This window comes from Sardina pilchardus, chromosome 1, assembly GCF_963854185.1.
Source record: "Sardina pilchardus chromosome 1, fSarPil1.1, whole genome shotgun sequence".
Classification (NCBI taxonomy): Eukaryota; Metazoa; Chordata; class Actinopteri; order Clupeiformes; family Clupeidae; genus Sardina; species Sardina pilchardus.
In genome coordinates, this window is record NC_084994.1 from 47,259,632 (window position 1) to 47,281,214 (window position 21,583).

Sequence of the window (21,583 nt, forward strand, 5' to 3'; positions counted from 1 at the left end):
AGAGGTAAGAATCCGATAAGATTCTTCATTATCAAATACCAGGAATTGTTCTTAGTGTAACCATGAAATTAAAGTTTTTGCCCATTGCTTAAACACTATAAACCCAGACTAAAGTAACACAACTTGAAGCTTTTGTTACTATACCTCAAACACATGTACTGTACCCATACCTTAAACAAAAGTGCTACTTTGCACTCTATTTGCAATTCTGCAACACACTTACTCCTTTATAAGTGAATACTTTTGGCAATATGGTGTACTGTATGCCACTACATTGCCAAAAGTATTGGGTCACCTGCCTTGACCCCCATATGAACTTCAGTCACATCCTATTCTTAATCCATAGGGCTTAATTGGTCCACCCTTTGCAGCTATAGCAGCTTCAACTATTCTGGGAAGGCTTTCCACAAGGTTTGGGAGTGTGTTTATGGGCATTTTTGACCATTCTTTCAGAAGTGCGTTTGTGAAGTCACACTGTGATGTTAGACTAGGAGACTGGCTGTTCTATTGGGTTGAGGTCAGGACTTTGTGCAGGCAAGTCAAGTTCATCCACACCAAACTCTGTCATCCATGTCTGTATGGACCTAAACTGTTCCCACAAAGCTGGGAGTATATATGGAATTGTCCAAAATCTCTTGGTTAATGCTGAAACATTCAGAGTTCCTTTCACTGGAACTAAGAGCCAAGCCCAGCTCGGGGATGGTCCCTTGCTGTTCCAATATGGCTGTGCACCAGTGGAGAGTGGGTGACGGATCTAAATTAAAAACAATGGTTCCATGCTATCCTTGTAGGACTACGTGCCCACCAAGTTTTGGGCACCCCAGTCTTTAGGTGTTGATGGAAAATTAGTCATTCGGGAAAAAAAAGACTGACTATAACCCATATGACCTCTGCTTCGCTGCACGGGGGCCGTAATAGCCTAAACAAGATTTTAAGATATCACTCTGATTTTTGGACCAATTTGTGTGCTGTATAACAAATGCTTGTTTGACTTTGTTTTGTGTTCAGAGGTGGCCTTCACTGTAGTTCTTCAGCCTCCAACAGGAGATAATATTGGGATAATTGGACCTTTCAACCTAAAGATCATCTTGGTACATGGCAAGTTTCTGATCAAATTTAGGCATTCAGTTCCTGTGTTTGGGAACTTGTTTGATTTGACTCAATGAGCATCAAACAGGCTAATAGGTCTACTGGAAAAAGCACCATGCCAATCTCTTGCTATGGTGAAGGTTATGTGATGATGTGGGGCTTTTTTTTACTTCCAATGGCCAAGGGAACTTTATCAGGATGCATAATATCCTGGATCCATGAAATAGCTGCCTTTAAAAAAAAAAAAAGAATCTACCTGCCCCTATGTTAACCCTATGTGTTAAATTCCCATAGGGTTAGGGTTCAAATACTTCCTTCCCCCTAGCATTTAGGAAGAATATGTATTTATTTACGATACATTCTTCAATCACAAAAAAAATTGGTGTACTTAACGGTTTTATTTTTACTATTTCTTTTAATTAAGACATTAAGATCAATTAAAAGATGATTTTATATTCCTCTTTTTAGGCAACTTTAGCATGGTATCAAATACATTTTCTCCCAACTGTATATGAGAGAGCATGTTGCTGTAAGACAACAACTCACTCAGTGATCTGATAGATTTCATACTTTGTGAAAAAAAAAAAAGGATTTTGAAAAAAATACCAAAATATGCTGATGGATTTTTTTATTTCATTTTATTGGTCACAATGAAAACCATAATGAAACCATTAAACTCTCTTACATCTTAGCACACAACAATTATTTAACTATTCATGAAGCCATGAAATCTAAGATTAATTTCTACGATTATAATCTTGATTGTTATGAAAATGTCCCCTCTCTTACAGTGAATTGCCTGCTTTCATGTATCCATCAATAATGGATTCATGAAAGATACAAATGGTCTACTGAATTTATCTGGAGTAGAGCAAAAATCCACTGAAGGTATGAATATTGGAGTATATGCTGGCTGCAACCCGGTATCCTTTAGGGAGTTGCATGTACACCTTGTCCCCCACCTCCAGATCCAGTAGCACTGAGTTGGAGGCATAGTCCTCATTGTCACCTGCGTCCTGCCTCTCCCAAACCAGCAACACCTCCTCGTTGTTCTTCATCAGCTTGACACCGATGTTTGCATTACTCACCCAGCTGTAGGTGGTGAAGGTAAAGAAGTAGACTCCTCTCACTGGAGCAGTGAACACACCTGTGACACAGGAGATACGTTGGCAAATGCTGTACATGTTTACAAACTGAGGAGACCTCACCAGAAATGCATGAGTTATGTATGTTAGTATATGTATCTCTGTACTGTATGTTTAATACCCGTAGTATAATCATAGGCACGTCCAACATTAGTTAGTGTTTTGGTGTGGACTACGGTTGTCTCCGTGCCAAAAGGTCCTATTCCCCCATAACCAGACTGTGCCCATGATGAAGGCTGAAGAGCTGCAGTGAAGGCCACCTCTGAGAACAAGACAAAGTCAAACACACATTCAATATACAAGCATGTCACATGGCCTACACATCAGAATGTTTTAAATTCTTGTAAAGGTAATATCTGTTAAGATTGTGTCTCATCCCTGTAAGATTTACACTTGAATCACCATGTCTCTATTGTATATTGTTCTATAGTTGCCGTGTACCATAATTTGCTGGCATTCCACTTTAGGTTTATGCTACCGGAGAAGTGGTCATATGCCAGCAACAGTCGAATTTTCTTAACCAAATTCATATTATTTTTTGACACTTGTATGACAATGATAAATGCAATATTCTCGATAGAAAAAATAAAGCAATTCAACAATACCTCTTGGATGTGTTTTATAGGGGTACAGCAAAAATCCGCTGAAGGTATGAATATTGGAGTAGTTGCTGGCAGCAACCTGGAATCCTTTAGGGAGTTGCATGTACACCTTGTCCTCCACCTCCAGATCCAGTAGCACTGAGTTGGAGGCATAGTCCTCATTGTCACCTGCGTCCTGCCACTCCCAAACCAGCAACACCTCCTCGTTGTTCTTCATCAGCTTGACGCCGATGTTTGCCTCTGCCACAGAGCTGTAGGTGGTGAAGGTAAAGAAGTAGACTCCTCTCACTGGAGCAGTGAACACACCTGTGACACAGGAGATACGTTGGCAAAGGTAACAAGGAGTTCAAGGGTAATCACAGACAGAAGAACTGCAATTTCTACAAATGCAACTTTAGTGAAAAATAATATATCCCTGACCCTGAAGTTACAGAAATTAGTTTGTGTCTATGCCACTTCCTTCAGCCCGCTGTGTAAATATCTGAATGAAGTCATTTGTGCTCTGCTTCTTATACAGTCTGTGTACCCAGAATTGCATCTAGCAGCATTGAGTATGGCCAAACCTACTGCTCTCTGCTTTTCAGAATGATCTACTCTCAGCCACTGGTCGATTTTTCCAATACCTCATAATATGTCACCTTTTCAATATAACCTCTCTTCGCTGTTTTTTTAATAATTTTTTTATGTCGACTTTTTGATAAAATCCTATAGGCTATGACAGAAAATCCAATAAGCTGGAACTTGGGTTGTGTTCCAACCATCTTGATCCATGGAATGCAACGGTATCTCTTTATTTTAATTGGACATGCAGTTGAACAAGTCATGTGTAAATTGTACCTTTAAGTTTGACACATATAGAGACATTACAGTGCTCAAAGCATTAACAAGAAACCTGGTAAGAAATAGCATGATGCTGTCCTTTATTAGTGTGCAAAATGTCAAAACCTTTTACCATATGCTGTAGGGGCGGCCACAGACTCCAATGACGTACAGTATTTATATGTGGAATAATAAGAAAAGGTAGAAACACTATGGGTCCTTCTGCACATAGGCCCCAGAACAAGTATAGTTCCCCAACACAGGAATTGAATACCTGTACTTGAATTATAGGCGTGTCCAACATTGGTCAGAACCTTGCCATGTTCCAAGGTCATCTCCACGCCAAAAGGTCCTATTCTCCCTAAACCACTTTGATCCCATGATGAAGGCTGAAGAGCTGCAGTGAAGGCCACCTCTGAACACAGGGGCAAGTCAAGCAAACATTCAGTATATAGCATGCCACATGTGAATTGTATTTTCAATTCTTGAGAAATCGAGGTGTATTCCCAGTTTATTCCAAATATGCTGGTCATTTCTGGAAATATTTCATCTAAATAGTCTATCTTCACCAAGCCAACCACAGTGGTCTTAATTTTATTTGTCAAATAAAGTACTTGTATTGGTATGCAAAACATCTCTGTGTTAATACAAAGTGACTCCTGCAACAATTAAAGCAATTTAACAATACCTCTTGACTGGTGGAGCAAAAATCCACTGAAGGTATGAATGTTGGAGTAGTTGCTGGCAGCAACCTGGAATCCTTTAGGGAGTTGCATGTACACCGTGTCCCCCACCTCCAGCTCCAGTAGCACTGTGTTGGAGGCATAGTCCTCATTGTCACCTGCGTCCTGCCTCTCCCAAACCAGCAACACCTCCTCGTTGTTCTTCATCAGCTTGACACCGATGTTTGCCTCTGCCACAGAGCTGTAGGTGGTGAAGGTAAAGAAGTAGACTCCTCTCACTGGAGCAGTGAACACACCTGTGACACAGGAGATACGTTGGCAAAGGTATGAGTTCAAGATTATGAATAGACAACATAACTGTGACATTTACAAAACACTGTAGCCTCTACTTTTGACAACTTTTCCATTCAGAAGCCTGTTCAATCAAAAGATTGATAAAAAAAAAGGATTTATGCTACAGTAAATTCAAAGAAATGAATTGTGAATTGTAATTTCTAGGTAACCTATTTTCACATGCAAGCACTCTTTGCAAACTTTCTAAATGGAAAGATGGCAGCATGCACCATTCATAGAAAGTAAAGAGTAAGGTTTTGACAATATAAATTAGTTAGTTATTACTGGGTAATTATGATATGTGTTATGTCAAATTGTGATTGTCAAAGTTTTTTTTTTTCCCCGTCATCTACTTCCTGATTTTTTTGTCAATGATTCCCGGGTAGGCATGTAGCCCCAGTAGACTTCTACGGAAAAATATCGTTTGGTCCCCAGGGTCTACTCCATCCCCGCACTGGACCCCAGAAACCCAAAAAAATCAGTTTTTCCTAAACAACTACCTGAACCGTGGCACTGAAGATGACAAAATGTTTATGGTATGTTGGTCTCAAGAGCCCGCATCAACTTAGCTTAACCAGTCATTTGTGATTTGTACGGAGCCCTGGAGGGGTCAAAGCAATATTTTTGGGGAAGGACGAAAACGTGCGCTCGTTTTACTACAGTGTGCGCTCACTTTGCTGAATTGTGCGCACGTTTTACTAATATGTGCTCTTGTTTTATTAAATTGTGCTCTCATTTTACTAAACCGTTCTCTCGTTTTTATAAATAGTGCACTCATTTTACTAAATTGTGCGCTCGTTTTGTTAAAAAGTGCGCACGATTTACTACATTGTGTTCTCGTTTTACAATAGTTTGTACAATAGCGCACTATTTACTTAAACAAGGGCACTATTTATTAAAACGAGGGAACGATTTCGCAAAATGAGAGCACAATTTAGTGAATACAGTTGTAGAATATTGTGTGCATATCTACTTAAACGTGACCACAATTTGTTAAACGTGCACTCAATAAGTGAGACTGTGAGTACATTTTACTTTAATTGAGCCCTAGATTTTAAAACGTGACCCCGTTGTTGGCCCATGTGCTCACATTTTAGTCATCTCCGACATTCTTTCACTGTTTGCCGTCGCAATAGCCTAGTGAAAACCTGTCTAGAAGTCTTAGTAGCTTACATTTCCTTTAGTGACTGGTCACCCAACGGCCTGCAGATGGTGCTATTTAGCGAAGGGTTGCTGGGAATGATACTGTCAACTCTCTCACACACACACGTATGCACACACACACATCAACAGATTCACACACACAGATAAACACGCATCCACAGATTCCACATATGCACACACACACACACACACACACGCATCCAAACACACAGACACACACACACTCATTTATATACACATGAGCTGCAAGAGTAGGAGATATACTGTATGCATATCAACTGCACAAAAAGGAGATGCAGGCAAGTTGACAAGCGTTGTTTATTTTTGTGCAGAACTGAGCGGCGGTCATATTGTGTACCGCTATGCGGTGCATCTAGTTTACAAACATTTTACAAACAAGGAAGGTGAACAGCGATGTGAAATGCATCCTACCCCTTCAAAGGTATGACAGCAGAATTACTTGATAAAAATGTACCTGTAATAGATGAGTAAACGCTTCCAACATTAGTCAGAGTTTCACCGTGGACCAAGGTGACCTCTGTGTCGAAAGGTCCTATTCTCCCAAAACCATCAACATGCCACAACTCTTCAACAGGCTGAAGAATTGCTGTGAAGGCCACCTCTGAAATCGAGATTAAGTCAGACACACATTTAGAATACATCTGATCTATTGTTACAAAATTAGGAAAAATAACTTCAAAAGCCCTTTGAAGAAAATCCTAAATGAAAACTGTGAGAACACTGATACTTGTTGTACTGTATAGCAAGAGTAATTCTTGAAGGAATGTAACAATTGAAAAAGCAGTTTAACCTCCTTCGCTTTGATCAGCAAAACAAAACTTGGCATACATTCAGAGGGTGTCACAATGATCCTACACTTCAAATTTCGTGCAGTTTCGAACCTGTCAACCAAAAATTACAATGCCTAATTTTTGCTTTTTCATTTTTGACTAGGTGGCGCTACACTAAATGAGTGGTTATGGGATGGGTTGACATGGCTCCTAGGCCCTACGGTTATCGAGATTTTCACAGAAAACTGTGTCCGGCCACCTACAAGCCAGTTAGTGTAAACATAAGTAAGGGATAATGGATGACACCATTATACCCCCTGGTAATCTATCCATCTAAGTGTATTAACTTTATATGAACGGAATTTCACGAAACTTGGCGGGCATTCAGAGGGTGTCATAATGATCCTCTGCCAATGTCGTGCAGTTTGGTCAGGTCAGAGATACCTGCGATTATAACACCTAATTTTTGCTTTTTGGTAGGTGGCGCTATACATGAAATTAGTGATTATGGTATAGGTTGATATGCCCCTTAAAGGGATTTAATCGAGTCAGTACCTTCCGGAAATGTCGCGGTGGCAGCTGCGCAACGCTTCAACAACACTTTACTAACATTTCCGGAAAGGTACTGACTCGATTAAATTCATTCTGGACTCTCTATCCGACCACATAAAGACGTGAGGATACTTCGGTTTGGCTTTAGGGACCCTCTACTCACTACCACGTAATGTAGCGTTGTTTGGAACAGTAGAAGAGGTATAAAAATAGCGTTTTGTAGTGGCGAAAGGACCTGCCCCGGTCACTTACAGGCTAACGAGTTTTGGCTAAAAACGGTGAACTTAACTTTCTCAAAATACATCCGAATGACATGATTTTGGTGTCAACTCAACGTATGTACTCCCAATAGTCCAAAAAATTGATCTAAAGTGAATTTCACTCCGGATTATCCCTTTAAGACCAACATACAATTAAATGCCCTGCGGTTCTCACCGAAAACTGTATCTGCCCGGACAACGGATCAAAGTGAAAACAATGGGTCCATGCCATGCTATGCTTGTGGGGCGACATGCGCACCAAGTTTCGTATACCCCGGTTTTTCAGTGTCCCGGAACTCCTTGACGGAAAAGTATGCATGCGAAAACCTGTCTGACTGCCGCTTCGCTGCACGGCGGTCATAATAAGTGAAAAAGTCTTCCAGTGCACCGAGAGCAAATCCACTATATTCAAGTCTGTTCAGTCTTATAAGTCTTTTACAGCTTGCTTGTTGGATGAGAATGTCTTAAATTACAGTTTTTCTCAGTTGCTTTGGTACATTTCTCAGATCAGAATTGAAATTCTACCTGTTCAATCTTCAGATCATTGCGCACATCAAAAAAGTAGTTTCTCATTCCTTTGATCAAGTTGCAAATGTTTTGGTACACCCATGCAAATTATCATATACAATTCTCAGCTGAATAGTCTCACCCCCCATTTAGGCACTAGTTCATAGTATAAGTGCAAAATGGTTGAACATGTTGTCATATGAGAATTTGTGGCCCAAAATACAGGAACATCAGGAGGTGTAGGAAGTCTGCACTGTAATTCCTACAACACTGCATTTACAGTTTTCCCTAACAAGATTGTCCTATGGTCAAATTTCTACTTTATTTCATTTTTCCCTTACGAGTGCTGTCTTTTCCTTTCTGTAGCACAATGACAGGGTCTGACAACAATTTACAGTAAAAAACAGTAAAAGCGTAAATGTGATTGTCAATCAAACTTATCCGTACACCATGACACAAGGACTTGACAATCTGATGCACTGACATGAGTTTTGAGAGATGGACTAAGGATTTTGAGCAAGAAACTGGCTTTTGCAGCTAATCCATGGTGTTTTGCTATTTACAGTTCTGAGAAATGCACTTGTTTAGCAAATCTCAAGGATGATTCGAGAAATGTACCAAAGCGACTGAGAAAAACTGTAACAGTAAAGAGACATTCTTGACTTGGAAAGAGACAAAAATACTTGGTAAGATTAGGATCTATATTTTCCATTACACAATCTCTTTATAGACAACTTAGCATTGCAAAACAGATAAGGTCTCCTGAGGAGCAGTAACATGATCTTGAATCTCTGGTAGATCAGATCAACTGGGCAGGGGCCTCATTTATAAACGATGCGTACGCACAAAAGAATGCGTACGCCTCGTTCTACGCAAGCTTTGGTATTTATAAAACGTGAACTTGACGGGAAAATGTGCGCACCTCCACGCAAGCTCTGACCCATGCGTACGCACAAAAAAAGGGAAAAGCAGAAACTGCGACCTCAGGAGGAAACAGGTACAACGACCCGAAATTGGTTCAATTGAAGTTTAACACAAGCATATAACATCGCGCAATGACGCGCATCAATGACATAACTGCCTTAACCTAATCCTGTAAAAAATCCATCTTATTTGATGCGAGAAAGACATGCTGATAGGCTATGCCTATGTATGTTTTGTTAATTATCCACTTATGGCTTTCATGCATGTTTTGTTATTTGTCAATAATCAAGGCTCAAACATGTTGCTTGTTAGCTTGCAAATGGTAGGCTATATACAGTAAGTGCTGACTTGCATCGGCTTTCTTGCCACTGGCTGAATCGAGAACTGGCTGACCGGACTGGAATAGCCAACCTTCAGCCGAATTTTGCCAGACGTGTTAGGAGGTGTAACATGCTTCATCACCAAACTACATCAACTTTCCTTACATGGTGAACAGGCAAATAAAAACGCAGTCTAATTTCCCAAATGTGATCCGTGCTATTGACTGCTATCATATTGCTATAAGACCACCGAGTGAAAATAAATGTGCCTTTGTTAACAGGAAGCATTTTCATTCCCTCAATGTCCAAGTTATATATGTGACACGAACATGTTGCTCACAAATGTTGGCCTGATTCATATTGAGACATACAGTAGCAGCGTTGGGCGCAGACTGAATGCTGGAGCTGTGCGCGATGGTGGCTTCTACTGTAGGTGCGGGCGAATCGTGTTTAAATCCTGTGTGTAAATCCTAAAAGAATTTGTAGCAATTTTTCGACCATTTCTAAACATTCACCCTTTACTCATTCAAGTTATGTTGTAGGTGACAGTGGATATCCGCTGAAACGGTGGCTGCTCACGCCATTTATGAACCCACAAACAGTCAATGAAGTTGCGTTTTTTGTCTTTCCCGCTGTTTTTGGCATGTTGTCCACAGACATCAATATTCATTAAGGGCGTTTCGCTGAATATTTATAAGCAACTAGAATGCATGTCCCGGTGGGAAAGTGCGAAGTGTGCTTGCTCCGGCAGGAGACGCGACCGCTCGCCCTCAGGTCAAAACGCTGAAGTTTGGCCAAGACGCAAAGCTGCTTCGAGTTTGGCGGCGTTACCCTCGATTGCCGAATTCTTACACTGACGTGACGGGTTGCCTAGGTTCATCAGTGGTATGTCCCAGAGCACCTCCAATGTAAAAATGTGGATGTCATCCCAAAGATGTAAAGAGATATTCGAGACAAAATGCATTTTTGCTAATTGCGACGCCCCCTAGTGGCCAAATTACACCAAATTTACTAAGGCTACTTTGGATTGTGTCCAAAATCATCCCACCAAATATGGTCTTGACACCTCAAAGCGTTTCCGAGATTTGACCTCACTTCCTGTTTGGAGGCTTCGCCATCGAATTTGATTGGCTGCCATGGGCGAATGCTTTGATGTATGGAAATGAAATGTACACCTCTAAGGTCTGTAAACCTTGTGTTGAATTATGTATGAGTTGTTCACGTGTAGCCAGCATGAAACACGTAACCAGTGAAAGAAGGAAGGAGCCTAAGGAACTACGCATGTTTCTAGAACAAATACGAGTAATGTTAGGAGTATTGCGGGAACATCTGCTGTTTACTCACTGTTGAGTAAGTTGCAATGTGTTATAGCCTCAAATTGATGGTAGAATAAATAGGACGACTCACCTGTTCAAATGGTGTAATAGGATCAAATTTGGTGTTGATATGTCAAAGCAACCAGGCTGTTACTGGTTAACGTGTCTGAATATGAAATAGGGATGGCGAAAACTACAAATTTTCTTGACCGACCACCGAGGCTCATTAGCCGGTTGAAACCGGTTAACCGATTCGTTTAAAATAAATTATGCTATTTGAAATAACAGCCACGCAATTTCCCAACTCTCATCTCTCTGTCCCCCGCTCATAGGCTACACACAGCCCCGGCGCCGCCCTTTCACTCACGTCACTTTTTTAAATCCCCTACAGCGCCAAACATGAGTCCTGCAAACCAAGGAGCTTGTAAGTGGAGGACAAATGGTTCCTTCGCTCCGAAAATGGTTTGGGTACAAGGTGATCACGTTGCAAATAAAGGCGTTTGTCTAGCGTTGGAAGCTCATTTGAAGCTGAAATGGCCGCGGCTCACTTATGAAAATGACAGCTCCGAAGAGACGCAGCTTAGTTTGAGGAAGTGCTAACAATAATAACGACAGATGATCATTACCTTATCTGTTACCATTGATGACCCTTCCTGAAATGTAGATGTAATGTCTTTCCAAATCTAAGCCCATCTTATACGGAAAGTTGCCTAGACTGCAACACGATAAAACCAATGGATAAAACAGCGCACTTCCAGATTGCAAAAGGCGCACCGGCCACCGCTGTGACCTCGTGCCAAATGTTTTTATTGGTTTATTACGTAGCCTAGCCTACAAGCAGGCGAGTTATGAAAAATTGAGTGTGAGGGATAATTTGTTAACTTCACGAAAAAAAGATCTTCTTGGAATGAGATGGCTAGCTGTAGTAACGTTTAGTCCACTGTCTTTAGGCTAATTTAAAGATGCCTCTTTTTTTTTTGTTAACCGACTAGCGACAACTTTGGTCGGTTAACGTGGATACGGTCAACCATCGGTCAAACAGTCACCGGTTAACATCCCTAATATGAAATCGATTTTGGATTGGTTGCATGTGATAAAAGCTATGCCATTTCCTGTCCAGACAGCATTCATATTCAGAAATACTGTACACCGGCAACAAGGCACACACACACACACACACACACACGTACACACACACAGACACACACATACACACACACACACACACACACGTACACACACACAGACACACACATACACACACACACACACACACACACACACATATATATATGTATATACTGTATGAGCAATTCCATGCAAAACTGTCAAGTCCATAACCCCTCACAGCGTCAAACTATGATGTGGATGATGATTTCTTAAAAGTTTACCATTTCGCTCTTCTTGTTTGTACAACATATTCAATGACATTGTTAACTTAATCATTTGCATTATATAAATGTAACCTATTTTTCCACCCTTATGTCTCAACATACTATACACATAGTCACATTCATAAACATAAACAGGATCCTAGGTTCTCAATTTGCTGGACTCACTGTCTACCATAAAGTTAAAGAATAGTAATAACAGAAGAAAAGTTAAGAAGATGTTGATAGCGTGATTAACTAGTGTGGTGCCTCCACTGAAGAATGTCTTTACCACTGCCCTGGTGGAAATATGCAAATCCTCAGAAATGTCAAGTGACTACAGTTACTTCTACCTGCTTTGATATAGCTTATCCTAAATGAAATACTATGCAATGCAAGCATCACAAAACATTTATTGTATCCTTTGTTTTTAACTCTTAGAATTCAGTTCAGTATGACATAATAAAATGAAAGTACAAAAACAGTTTTTTAAACCCCTTTTTAAAAGTTCAACCTATCACTTTCAATGAAATCTCAATCAAGGATTACGTAGTTTTAAATAGTAACTGTGTGGTAATACTTCACCTATACCACCCATAGCCTAAATTAATTAAATGTTAACCATGAACAATAGTTAAATGAAACACACAGTAATACTTTCTATAACACTTTGTGTTGGATGTAATTAATTTAACCTAGAATTGTTAACTGCTATACAATAAGTGGGCCAAACTTCACAGTTTAAGTCTCCACACATAAGCTTGCCTACTGAGTCTAAAAACATAGCTCCCACTTTCCTTAGCTGGAGGGGAATTCTGAGATTTCTCCCTAAAGCAGAAACTATTATTTTTACCTAATTATTATTACTATTATTATTGGGGAGGTTATAGGTTTGCACTGATTCGGGTAGGGTAGTGGCACTATACTGGATGGTATATCGGTTAGAATATAGGACGGAGAAGAGATGGGGTTTAACTTTGTATTGTTCCAGCAGAGACATTCAGGATTCCATACATACAGAGAAATATAGGTAGATGGCTATTTATATAGATAATATATCTGCAGCATACAGAAATGCATTGAATACTAAGCTCATTAAACTGAATTGTAAGCCAGGACACACATAGGCTACAGCAACGGCAACGCTAACCCCTTCAAGAAAGAAAAGAAACCTTTTTGTTCGTGACTACAGTTATTATGTGGTCAATTACGCCATCTAGCGGCGTAAACGGTACTGTGTAATAGCGTTAACTCGCACAGGTACAAACTTCCTCCAGTCGGAGATTGTTAATGAGGGCTATCTTTTACTGTCTATGGGGCTAAAGGACTGTATGGATTGATTGATTGATTGATTGTGTTGCTTGGGTGGCGTCAGTTAGAACCAAAGATCATAGAGCGCTACCCAAGCAGCAAACATACGTGTTGTACACGTTTTTTTCCAGTGCTCAGCTGGTTTCAGACACGTTCAGAATTGGTTCAGAATTCCGTTCATTTTTGGTAAATGTGTAGGTTCCCGATTACGCTTTTAACACGTTCCAGAATAGTTCATATTAAGTGTCCATGTACGTTTTGGGCACGTTGAAAAAGGGTGTTAAACACAATGGTTGTGAAAAAAACATTAAATAAACGTGATTATCTGTTCGCTTTCGACACCGCAATGCCATCTGTCCACTCTAGAATCTTTGCTGTTGACTGTCTTTTTCACGATGTTGTAACCTTGGTAACCATGGGAGAGAAACAACTAACCGCACAGCTTCATGATAGCAGATTCGACATTAGATTTGAATTATTACGTTTTGTTAACTCACCGTTCCATACGTCTTGAAGTTCAACGACCACGTTCGGATAATATTAATAACTGTCAGCTGGATATTTAAACCGGTTTAGGTATAATACTTTCATGTCTACGGTGTATTTTTTTCCTAATAAACAATTACATCAGTGGTCTTATCCGTAGATAACAACATCAACTGAGTGCTAGCCTAAGCTAAAATGTCCCAACCACGTTGTTTCAAACTAATAATACAGCCAATAAACTAAGCAACTGAATTGCAATGCATGCTGGGAAGCAAATCTCAATAGCCTGACACGAAATGTAATTGAAGTTTTCAGACGTGTCTGACACGTTTTCCACACGTTTTCCCCCTCGTTAGTATTTGGTGTTAACCAGCACCTTCATTCATTGTTGAAAGTAAGTGTCAGATACGTTCGTTATAAAACGTTGTGATTTACACCCATTTTGAACGTGCAATTTACGTTGTTTTTTAGTTTGTAATAGTTGCCCAGCAAACAATTAACGTTCTGCTAACTTTCACTAACGTTAGCTTTTGGTTCCCCTATGGTTCGTTTTTCAGCAACCTACTAATAACGTTTAGAGAACGTTATCTCCAGGTTGTCAAAACAAATAACGTTCCCCTAACGTTTTTACAACTAAAGAAAAAAACGTTATATTCTGGTTGAATCCCAGCAAGCAAATAACGTTAGCCGCTGGTTCTCCTGTGGTTAGTTTATCAGTAACCTTCTCATACCCTGGAGAGAACGTTAGCTCCAGGTTATCAAAGTTTCCCGAACGTTATTACAACTAAAGAAAAAAACGTTATATTCTGGTTGCATTTCTCTTTTCACACAAAGTTGCTACTTAGTTGTTTTTTGGTATCTTATTTGTATATCGGTATTCTCTGGTTATGTGCGTGGGGTTGATTATTGTTGATGAAAATCGCCCCAGAGTTTCTATGAGTTTCCAATTGAACACGGCCAGCAGCCACACTGCAAAGTCGGAATAATTTGTTGCAAAATCGACATATAGCCCTATTCTATTCTTCCCCCCTCTGTTGGATTGATATTCGGCCGACCAGCCAGCCTGTCAGCTAAAGGGGCCAGCGCGAGAAGCTGAAAAACTTCCATCTCCGGTCCGTGAAAAAAACAGCCAGTTCTGGGGTGTTGGTGTTTTAGCAGACTCAACCTCGCTAACTTTAAGACATTTGGCACAGAGATAAAGTTACTCACGTAGGCTACTGGCTGTATGGTATCGATCACATTCTTCACATCGTTCTCCATGCACTTATTCCATTAAGTCCAACAGGCTTTTAAAAAACACTGTACAGGGTAAACCGGGTGGAAGAGCTAGCTAGCCATAGTCAGGCACACAACGATTTCATGCTAACTAATCTGACGAATAGTGTTGGATTAATCCATAATCGATTAGAGTGGCACCTGAAATGCATTCATGTTTTTAAAGCTTTATTTGTTATGAAAATATGATGATGAGGACTCCAATGAATTCTTTCTCAAACGTTGAGACTGCATCTTAAACAGCACAATGTTCCCGGGGGAGAATTGTTTTATATTAACACGTAGTCCAAGTTATAGCCTGTTACAGTGCTGTTCACTCAGCCTATCCCACAATTCCCAGTCCCAATTTAAAACAAAATAAACCAAAATCCATCATTCTGAACCGAGGACTTTTAATGGCATACGATGCAATAAAAACAGCCCGTTTTGAATGTTGAAACAGTGTGTTAGGCCTGCTCTGCTTATGTTTTGATCTGAGTAATCGTTTATTATAGGAAAAGACACCGTAGACAAGAAAGTATTAGACCTAACCGCATTTAAATACTTAGCTGACACAAATTCATGCTAACGAACCGTATTCGTCGCAGTTCAGCAAGCAGTTAATGGTAAGTGTAATTACATACGTGTAGTAGCCTATAATGTCATTGCCTTAGTCATCAGAGACGTTCGGCCTCTCAGCTTTCAGATAGGCTGTAGCCGCAGATGGAGAGAGTACAGCGGAGCCATGCCTGGATGTCACGATAATTCTACATATTTTTTCCCCCTTTACACTTTGTTGCTGGGAGGTTAGGGGAACGTTAATGCAACCAAATATAGTAAAGTTCCCTAAAGGGTAGGAGAACGTTCTGCTAACCAAAATAAACAACCAGAAAAAAACGTAGTATTTTCGTCAAGAAAACTTTCCTGGGGAACCTTGTGGCAACTTTCGCAACTTTCAGGCAACGTTTTCCTAACCAGGAAAAAAACGTTCTAAAAACGTTCTCCTAACCAGAAATTGTTAGCTGGGTGGTGTAAATTGAAACCGATATTGCATCTTCTGTTGACGTTGGAATCGGTGCTAGATGCGTTGGGTTTTGCACGTGTCTTTTGGCACCAGATTACAACGTGCAATGGACGTTTTTAATAGGGTTATTTGTACTGGTGCCATCAAGCACGTTTAAATAACGTACTATGCACGTCTGTTTTATTTGAAACCAAAATACAACCTAAATAAAACGTTTGTTTTGGTTCAAATAACGTGTTTTGCTGCTTGGGTAGAATCTTTGATTAGAACACTGGTTGTGAAGCAGTAGTTTCTCCTTAGTTTCTTCCACCATACAACAGCATGAATAAACTTATAATGTATAGTGGTCTGTAAAGAACCAAATAAACTGTCATTACAGTTTTTGCCCGTTGCTTGAACACTATAGACCCATGCTTAGACTAAAGTAACACAACTTGAAGTTTTGTTGCCATATCTCAAACACATGTACCTATACCTTAAACAAAAGTGCTGCTTTGCACTCTAGTTGCAATTCTGTAACACACTTACTCCTTTATGCAACACACTTGGTCCTGCATACTACTCTCTATGTCATACATAGACACTTCGTTCAAAAATGAAATCTCATAGTACCATTTGTTAAACACATGTATCCAAAATACAAAACACATCGGGTAATTGCAACCACTCAAATACACACCTGAACGCACTTACTTGCAAAACTGAACACCAATCAGCCATCTACAAAAAGCCCATTCGTTTAGCCATTGGAAATGGTGATGTGAACGGTATATTTCCCAGTGTTGTGTCATTGTTTCCTTGTGTGTAGAGTTTTGGCACAATGAGTGAAGTTTTTCTAAATGTATTCAAGCAAATATGTTTTATATAAAGTAGACTAGTGTATTCCTCCTGATTTGCAAGTGTATGCATATGATGCAAGTGTGTTTCATTTTGTCACCAGAGTTACATTTTGACAAAGGATTGTTGGGTTTTGATTGCAGAGTTTAGGTACTGATAGAAGAGTTTCAATTTGGCATACATGTGAAAGGTTTATTTCCTAGTGTTGTGTTATGTTCGCTAGTGTGTAGAGTTTTGGTATGGTGAGCGAAGTTTTGCAAAATGTGTTCAAGCAACGGGCAAAAACTGTAATATGGTCACTAAATAAACTGTATCGCTATCTTTCATTCTATGAGCACAACTTCTCACACAAGTAACACAGGCTTCCTTCATTCAATGCTAATGCTCCGCTTAGCATGCTAAGTCCTTGCATATCAACGTGAAAGATGCATCCCACTCCCAATACACATGACCGAAGGTTACTTTTGTTGTCATACACGCACACAACTTCAACTTAAGGTAATTGGCAGTAAACTCACTCAAAACTAACGTCATGAACTTCACCAACACTGTGGTGTAATACTACTAGATCTAACGTCTCTAATGAACTAACATGAGGCTGCACGAGAGGGCGTCACTAGGCAACACCTCAACAAAAGAAGAGTACAGAGATGCAAGACTAGTCTACGTCCTTATAGTAGAAACGCTAAACAGTAGATTCTTAAGCTAAACACATGAAGTATTATAATTTCAGAGAACACTTACAGTATATTACTTCATGGAAATCATGTCAAGAGCAAGTTTAAGTGTATTAGCAAACCTCTTGCATACCAGTGTGAATTAACGATGTAAACATCAAACTTACTTTTTGTCAATGATCGTATCTCTGAATGTCAAGGGCTGGATTACTCAGGATAACTGCAGGAATTGTCTAAGGGTAAATTAATTATCTATTTTTTTTGTGCACAGCCGTCTGCTCATCATCACAACAGAAAACGAAACTTAAAATCCTCGTTGCCTCACACACACCGCAGACAGGGCGAACGCTCTACTTCCGGTATTTCGCCGACTGTGAAGTTTACCCAGAATGCTAAGGTCAATACAAATCATCCAAAACACACCGTCAGTATGAAACATCGTGTGATTGTCGAGTATATATACCAAATGAACACACAGAATATCTAACAGCGTGTAAGTCCGTAGCCTACTTGCCCCTCGGGGCCATGGCATTGCTAAGATGTAACCAGTCTCAGGATGAGACACCCTGATGCGGACCATCCTAGAACCACACCCACATTGTACCGTTGCGGAATATGTCTGTCATCCAATGAAAAACTGAACAGTAGAAGTGTACTATCATACCACAATGGAAGTATGCAAAAACATGGCACTACTCCATAATACTGTGATAATTACACTGATGTGTTTTACTAGAATGGCCTTGATTTGATTTTTTTTTTAAAATATCAACATTGTATCTTAAATCACTCTGAAATGTCATTTCTGCATGACCTAAGCAATTTAAGATGAGCTATTCCGAATAATAGTATACATTCACCAACACACACGTTTTTGCTAATTATAGAGCCATCGACAGACCAAATAACACCAAATTTATTGAGGGTGCTTTGGATGGGGTCTCAAGTCATCCCACCAAATATGGCTTTCATACGTCACAGCATTTCCAAGATAGGCCCACTTCCTGTTTGACGGCTTCGCTCGCTGAATTTAATTGGTTATCACAGGCGAACGCTTGGACGTATGAAGGCGAAATCAAGGCGGTTGATCTGCCTTGGTCTGTAGATCACGCGTGCCAAGTTTCATGACGATCGGATAAACTATGCGGCCAGGGTAGCTTTACTTTGACTTTGGACAAAATTCAAAATGGCGGAAAATTCATCATGGCGGAAAATGACGGCATATGGTGCGTTGGAATCGGCTGAGTCAGAGGATTCCAATGGTATAAGTTTGATCAAAATCGGCCATACGGATCAAAAGTTACGGGCATGAACGTGTTTTCCATCTTTGACTAGTTGGTGGCGCGAGAGAGTGGCGAGCATGAAACCTGGTGGTGTCAATCAGGGTAGTCTCTTCTATCAGCATACCAAATTTCATGACTTTATGTCTTACGGTTTGGGCTACAGGTGGAAAAATGTGTGGGCATCAGCGCTCAAAAGTCGCTTTTCCATTCATTCCTATGGGGAAAAATCGACCGGAAAAACTGGAATAACGGGAGAACGACAAGGCGTATCGAAAAGCTTTATACAAGCCACCATCCTCGCATCAGGACGCACGCGTGAGAGATGGAACGGTGTCTTTAGCTCCAAATCCCTAGGACAAGTTAGGGAGACAAAAGTTGGCGTTAAGATAAATGATAATAATAATAGGAAGAACAATAGTGTGCTTTTGCAAGCACACTAATAACACCAAATTTATTGAGGGTGCTTTGGATGGGGTCTCAAGTCATCCCACCAAATATGGCTTTCATACGTCACAGCATTTCCAAGATAGGCACACTTCCTGTTTGGCGGCTTCGCTCGCTGAATTTAATTGGTTGTCACAGGCGAACGCTTGGACGTATGTAGGCGAAATCAAGGCAGTTGATCCGCCTTGGTCTGTAGATCACGCGTGCCAAGTTTCATGACGATCGGATAAACTATGCGGCCAGAGTCGCTTTACTTTGACTTTGGACAAAATTCAAAATGGAGGAAAATCCATCATGGTGGAAAATGACGCCATATAGTGCGTTGGAATCAGCTGAGTCAGAGGATTCCAATGGTATAAGTGTTATCAAAATCGGCCATACGGATCAAAAGTTACGGGCATGAACGCGTTTTCCAACTTTGACCAGTTGGTGGCGCTAGAGCGTGAGAGTGGCGAGCATGAAACCTGGTGGTGTCAATCAGGGTAGTCTCCTCTATCAGCGTACCAAATTTCATGACCTTATGTCTTACGGTTTGGGCTACAGGTGGAAAAATGTGTGGGCATCAGCGCTCAAAAATCACTTTTCCATTCATTCCTATGGGAAAAAATCGACCGGAAAAACTGGAATAACGGGAGAACGACAAGGCGTATCAAAAAGCTGTATACAAGCCACCATCCTCGCATCAGGACGCACGCGTGAGAGGTGGAACGGCGTCTCTAGCTCCAAATCCCTAGGACAAGATAGGGAGACAAAAGTTGGACTTAAGATAAATAATATGAAACGCACGGATAACAATAGTGTGCTTTGCTTGCAGCAAGCACACTAATAATAGGAAGAACAATAGTGTGCTTTTGCAAGCACACTAATAAGTTTGATAATATGAAACGCACGGAGAACAATAGTGTGCTTTTGCAAGCACACTAATTATGGGTGTGTCTTGAGGTACGCACAGGTGCCGCAAATGTAGAGTAGAGCTTGATTTATAAAGGGAAATTGGCGTGGAACGTGCGTGCGCACGATTTTATAAATCAGAATATTTCTGTGCGCACGCACTTTCTGAGTTTTGAGCGCACGCTACCTTCTGGCGTACATCCTGCGCAAAGTTTTATAAATGAGGCCCCTGGTCATCCATGTCAGGACGACTGAACAAACACACAGCACCTTTCTTTACAGGAGAGCGCTAGACGTGCCCAACTGCACCAGTGGGCAACTAAACCAGCAGCAGAGCCCCTTGGCCCACCTGTGGCCACCTCCCCTCCCTGAAGCAACAGATGGACAGCTAATAAGATAGAGAGAGAGAGAGAGAGAGAGAGAGAGAGAGAGAGTGTGTGTGTGTTTGTGTGTGTGTGTGTGTGTGTGTTGTATAAACCTGAATGTATTGTTTTCAAATACCACTGAGTTGTTCTTACCTGCTTCAGAAGAGGCTAGAGCAGTTAGGATAGGGATTACCATAGCCATGGGAACAAGCATCATCCTTAGCCACATGTTTATCTGTTTTTTGATGTAGTACTTGGATGATGTTCTTCTGGTTGGGATCTCAAAACTTAAGGGAAACTTAAGTTAACAACAATAATGATAATCTGAGTGTTTATCTCAGTGCTTTATTCACAAAGCATCTTCACAAACCTTTAAGTTGACAGATCACACACAGAGGTCCAACCTGGCTGAACTTCCAACTTATGATGTATAAAATAATGTTTTATCCTGTATTTCCAGGTTCCTTATACTGAAAAGCCTATATACAGTAGGCCTGGAGTTAGGTGAACCCAAATCAATATTTCAGCAAATATAGCAATATGCCCTGGGTGGCCATTTACACTGACTTTAGAACAGCTAAGGGCGTTGTTAGGGACGACGCACAAGCGGACACCTTCGCATTGACACCAAATACCCAGTATCCAATCACAATAGCTTTCAATTGTGTTCAACACAAGTACTGTTTAGAGTATTGGATTCAGAATTTCATAGTCATAAATAAAGGTTGAATGAATGAATGAATGAATTAATTAATATTCAAGTATTAAAAAACTGCCCAATCACAATCCCCTATCAAGGAGCTGGTTAGCTATGCTGTAGAACGTTAGTAAACCTCACTCCCCGACGCTTCAAGAGCGCTGCTGGCATGAAAGCTAGTAGCCTGGGCTTTTAGCTGGATTGTTAGCGCGCTCGACTCCCGATCCGAGGTGCTGCTGTCTCGCGGGTTCGAGTCCGGGCGTGTGCAGGGCTGGACCGCGGTGGTTCCACACAACGCAGGTTACACAAGGTGTTGTTGTTGGTTACACGTACCGCACATAGTGTGAGTATAGGAGCTGAAAGTAATAGCTGCTATGTTATGGGCTATTTGGAATAACATTAAATTACATATTGGAGTGATATTGTTTCCATGACTTAA

General features: G+C 40.6%; 1 protein-coding gene across 1 annotated transcript; it reads right to left on the reverse strand.

Annotated features, from left to right (window-relative positions):
- Positions 1–1,842: 1,842 nt before the first annotated feature.
- On the reverse strand, positions 1,843–20,656 carry LOC134093626 (uncharacterized). The gene is made up of 7 exons (XM_062546782.1): positions 20,601–20,656; positions 6,311–6,457; positions 4,344–4,634; positions 3,930–4,070; positions 2,840–3,142; positions 2,356–2,496; positions 1,843–2,236 (listed from the first exon to the last, which is right to left on the reverse strand). The coding sequence occupies exons 1-7, from the start codon at positions 20,647–20,649 to the stop codon at positions 1,947–1,949; spliced, it is 1,362 nt and encodes a 453-aa protein (XP_062402766.1). The 5' UTR covers positions 20,650–20,656; the 3' UTR covers positions 1,843–1,946.
- Between the last annotated feature and the right edge of the window lie 927 nt (positions 20,657–21,583).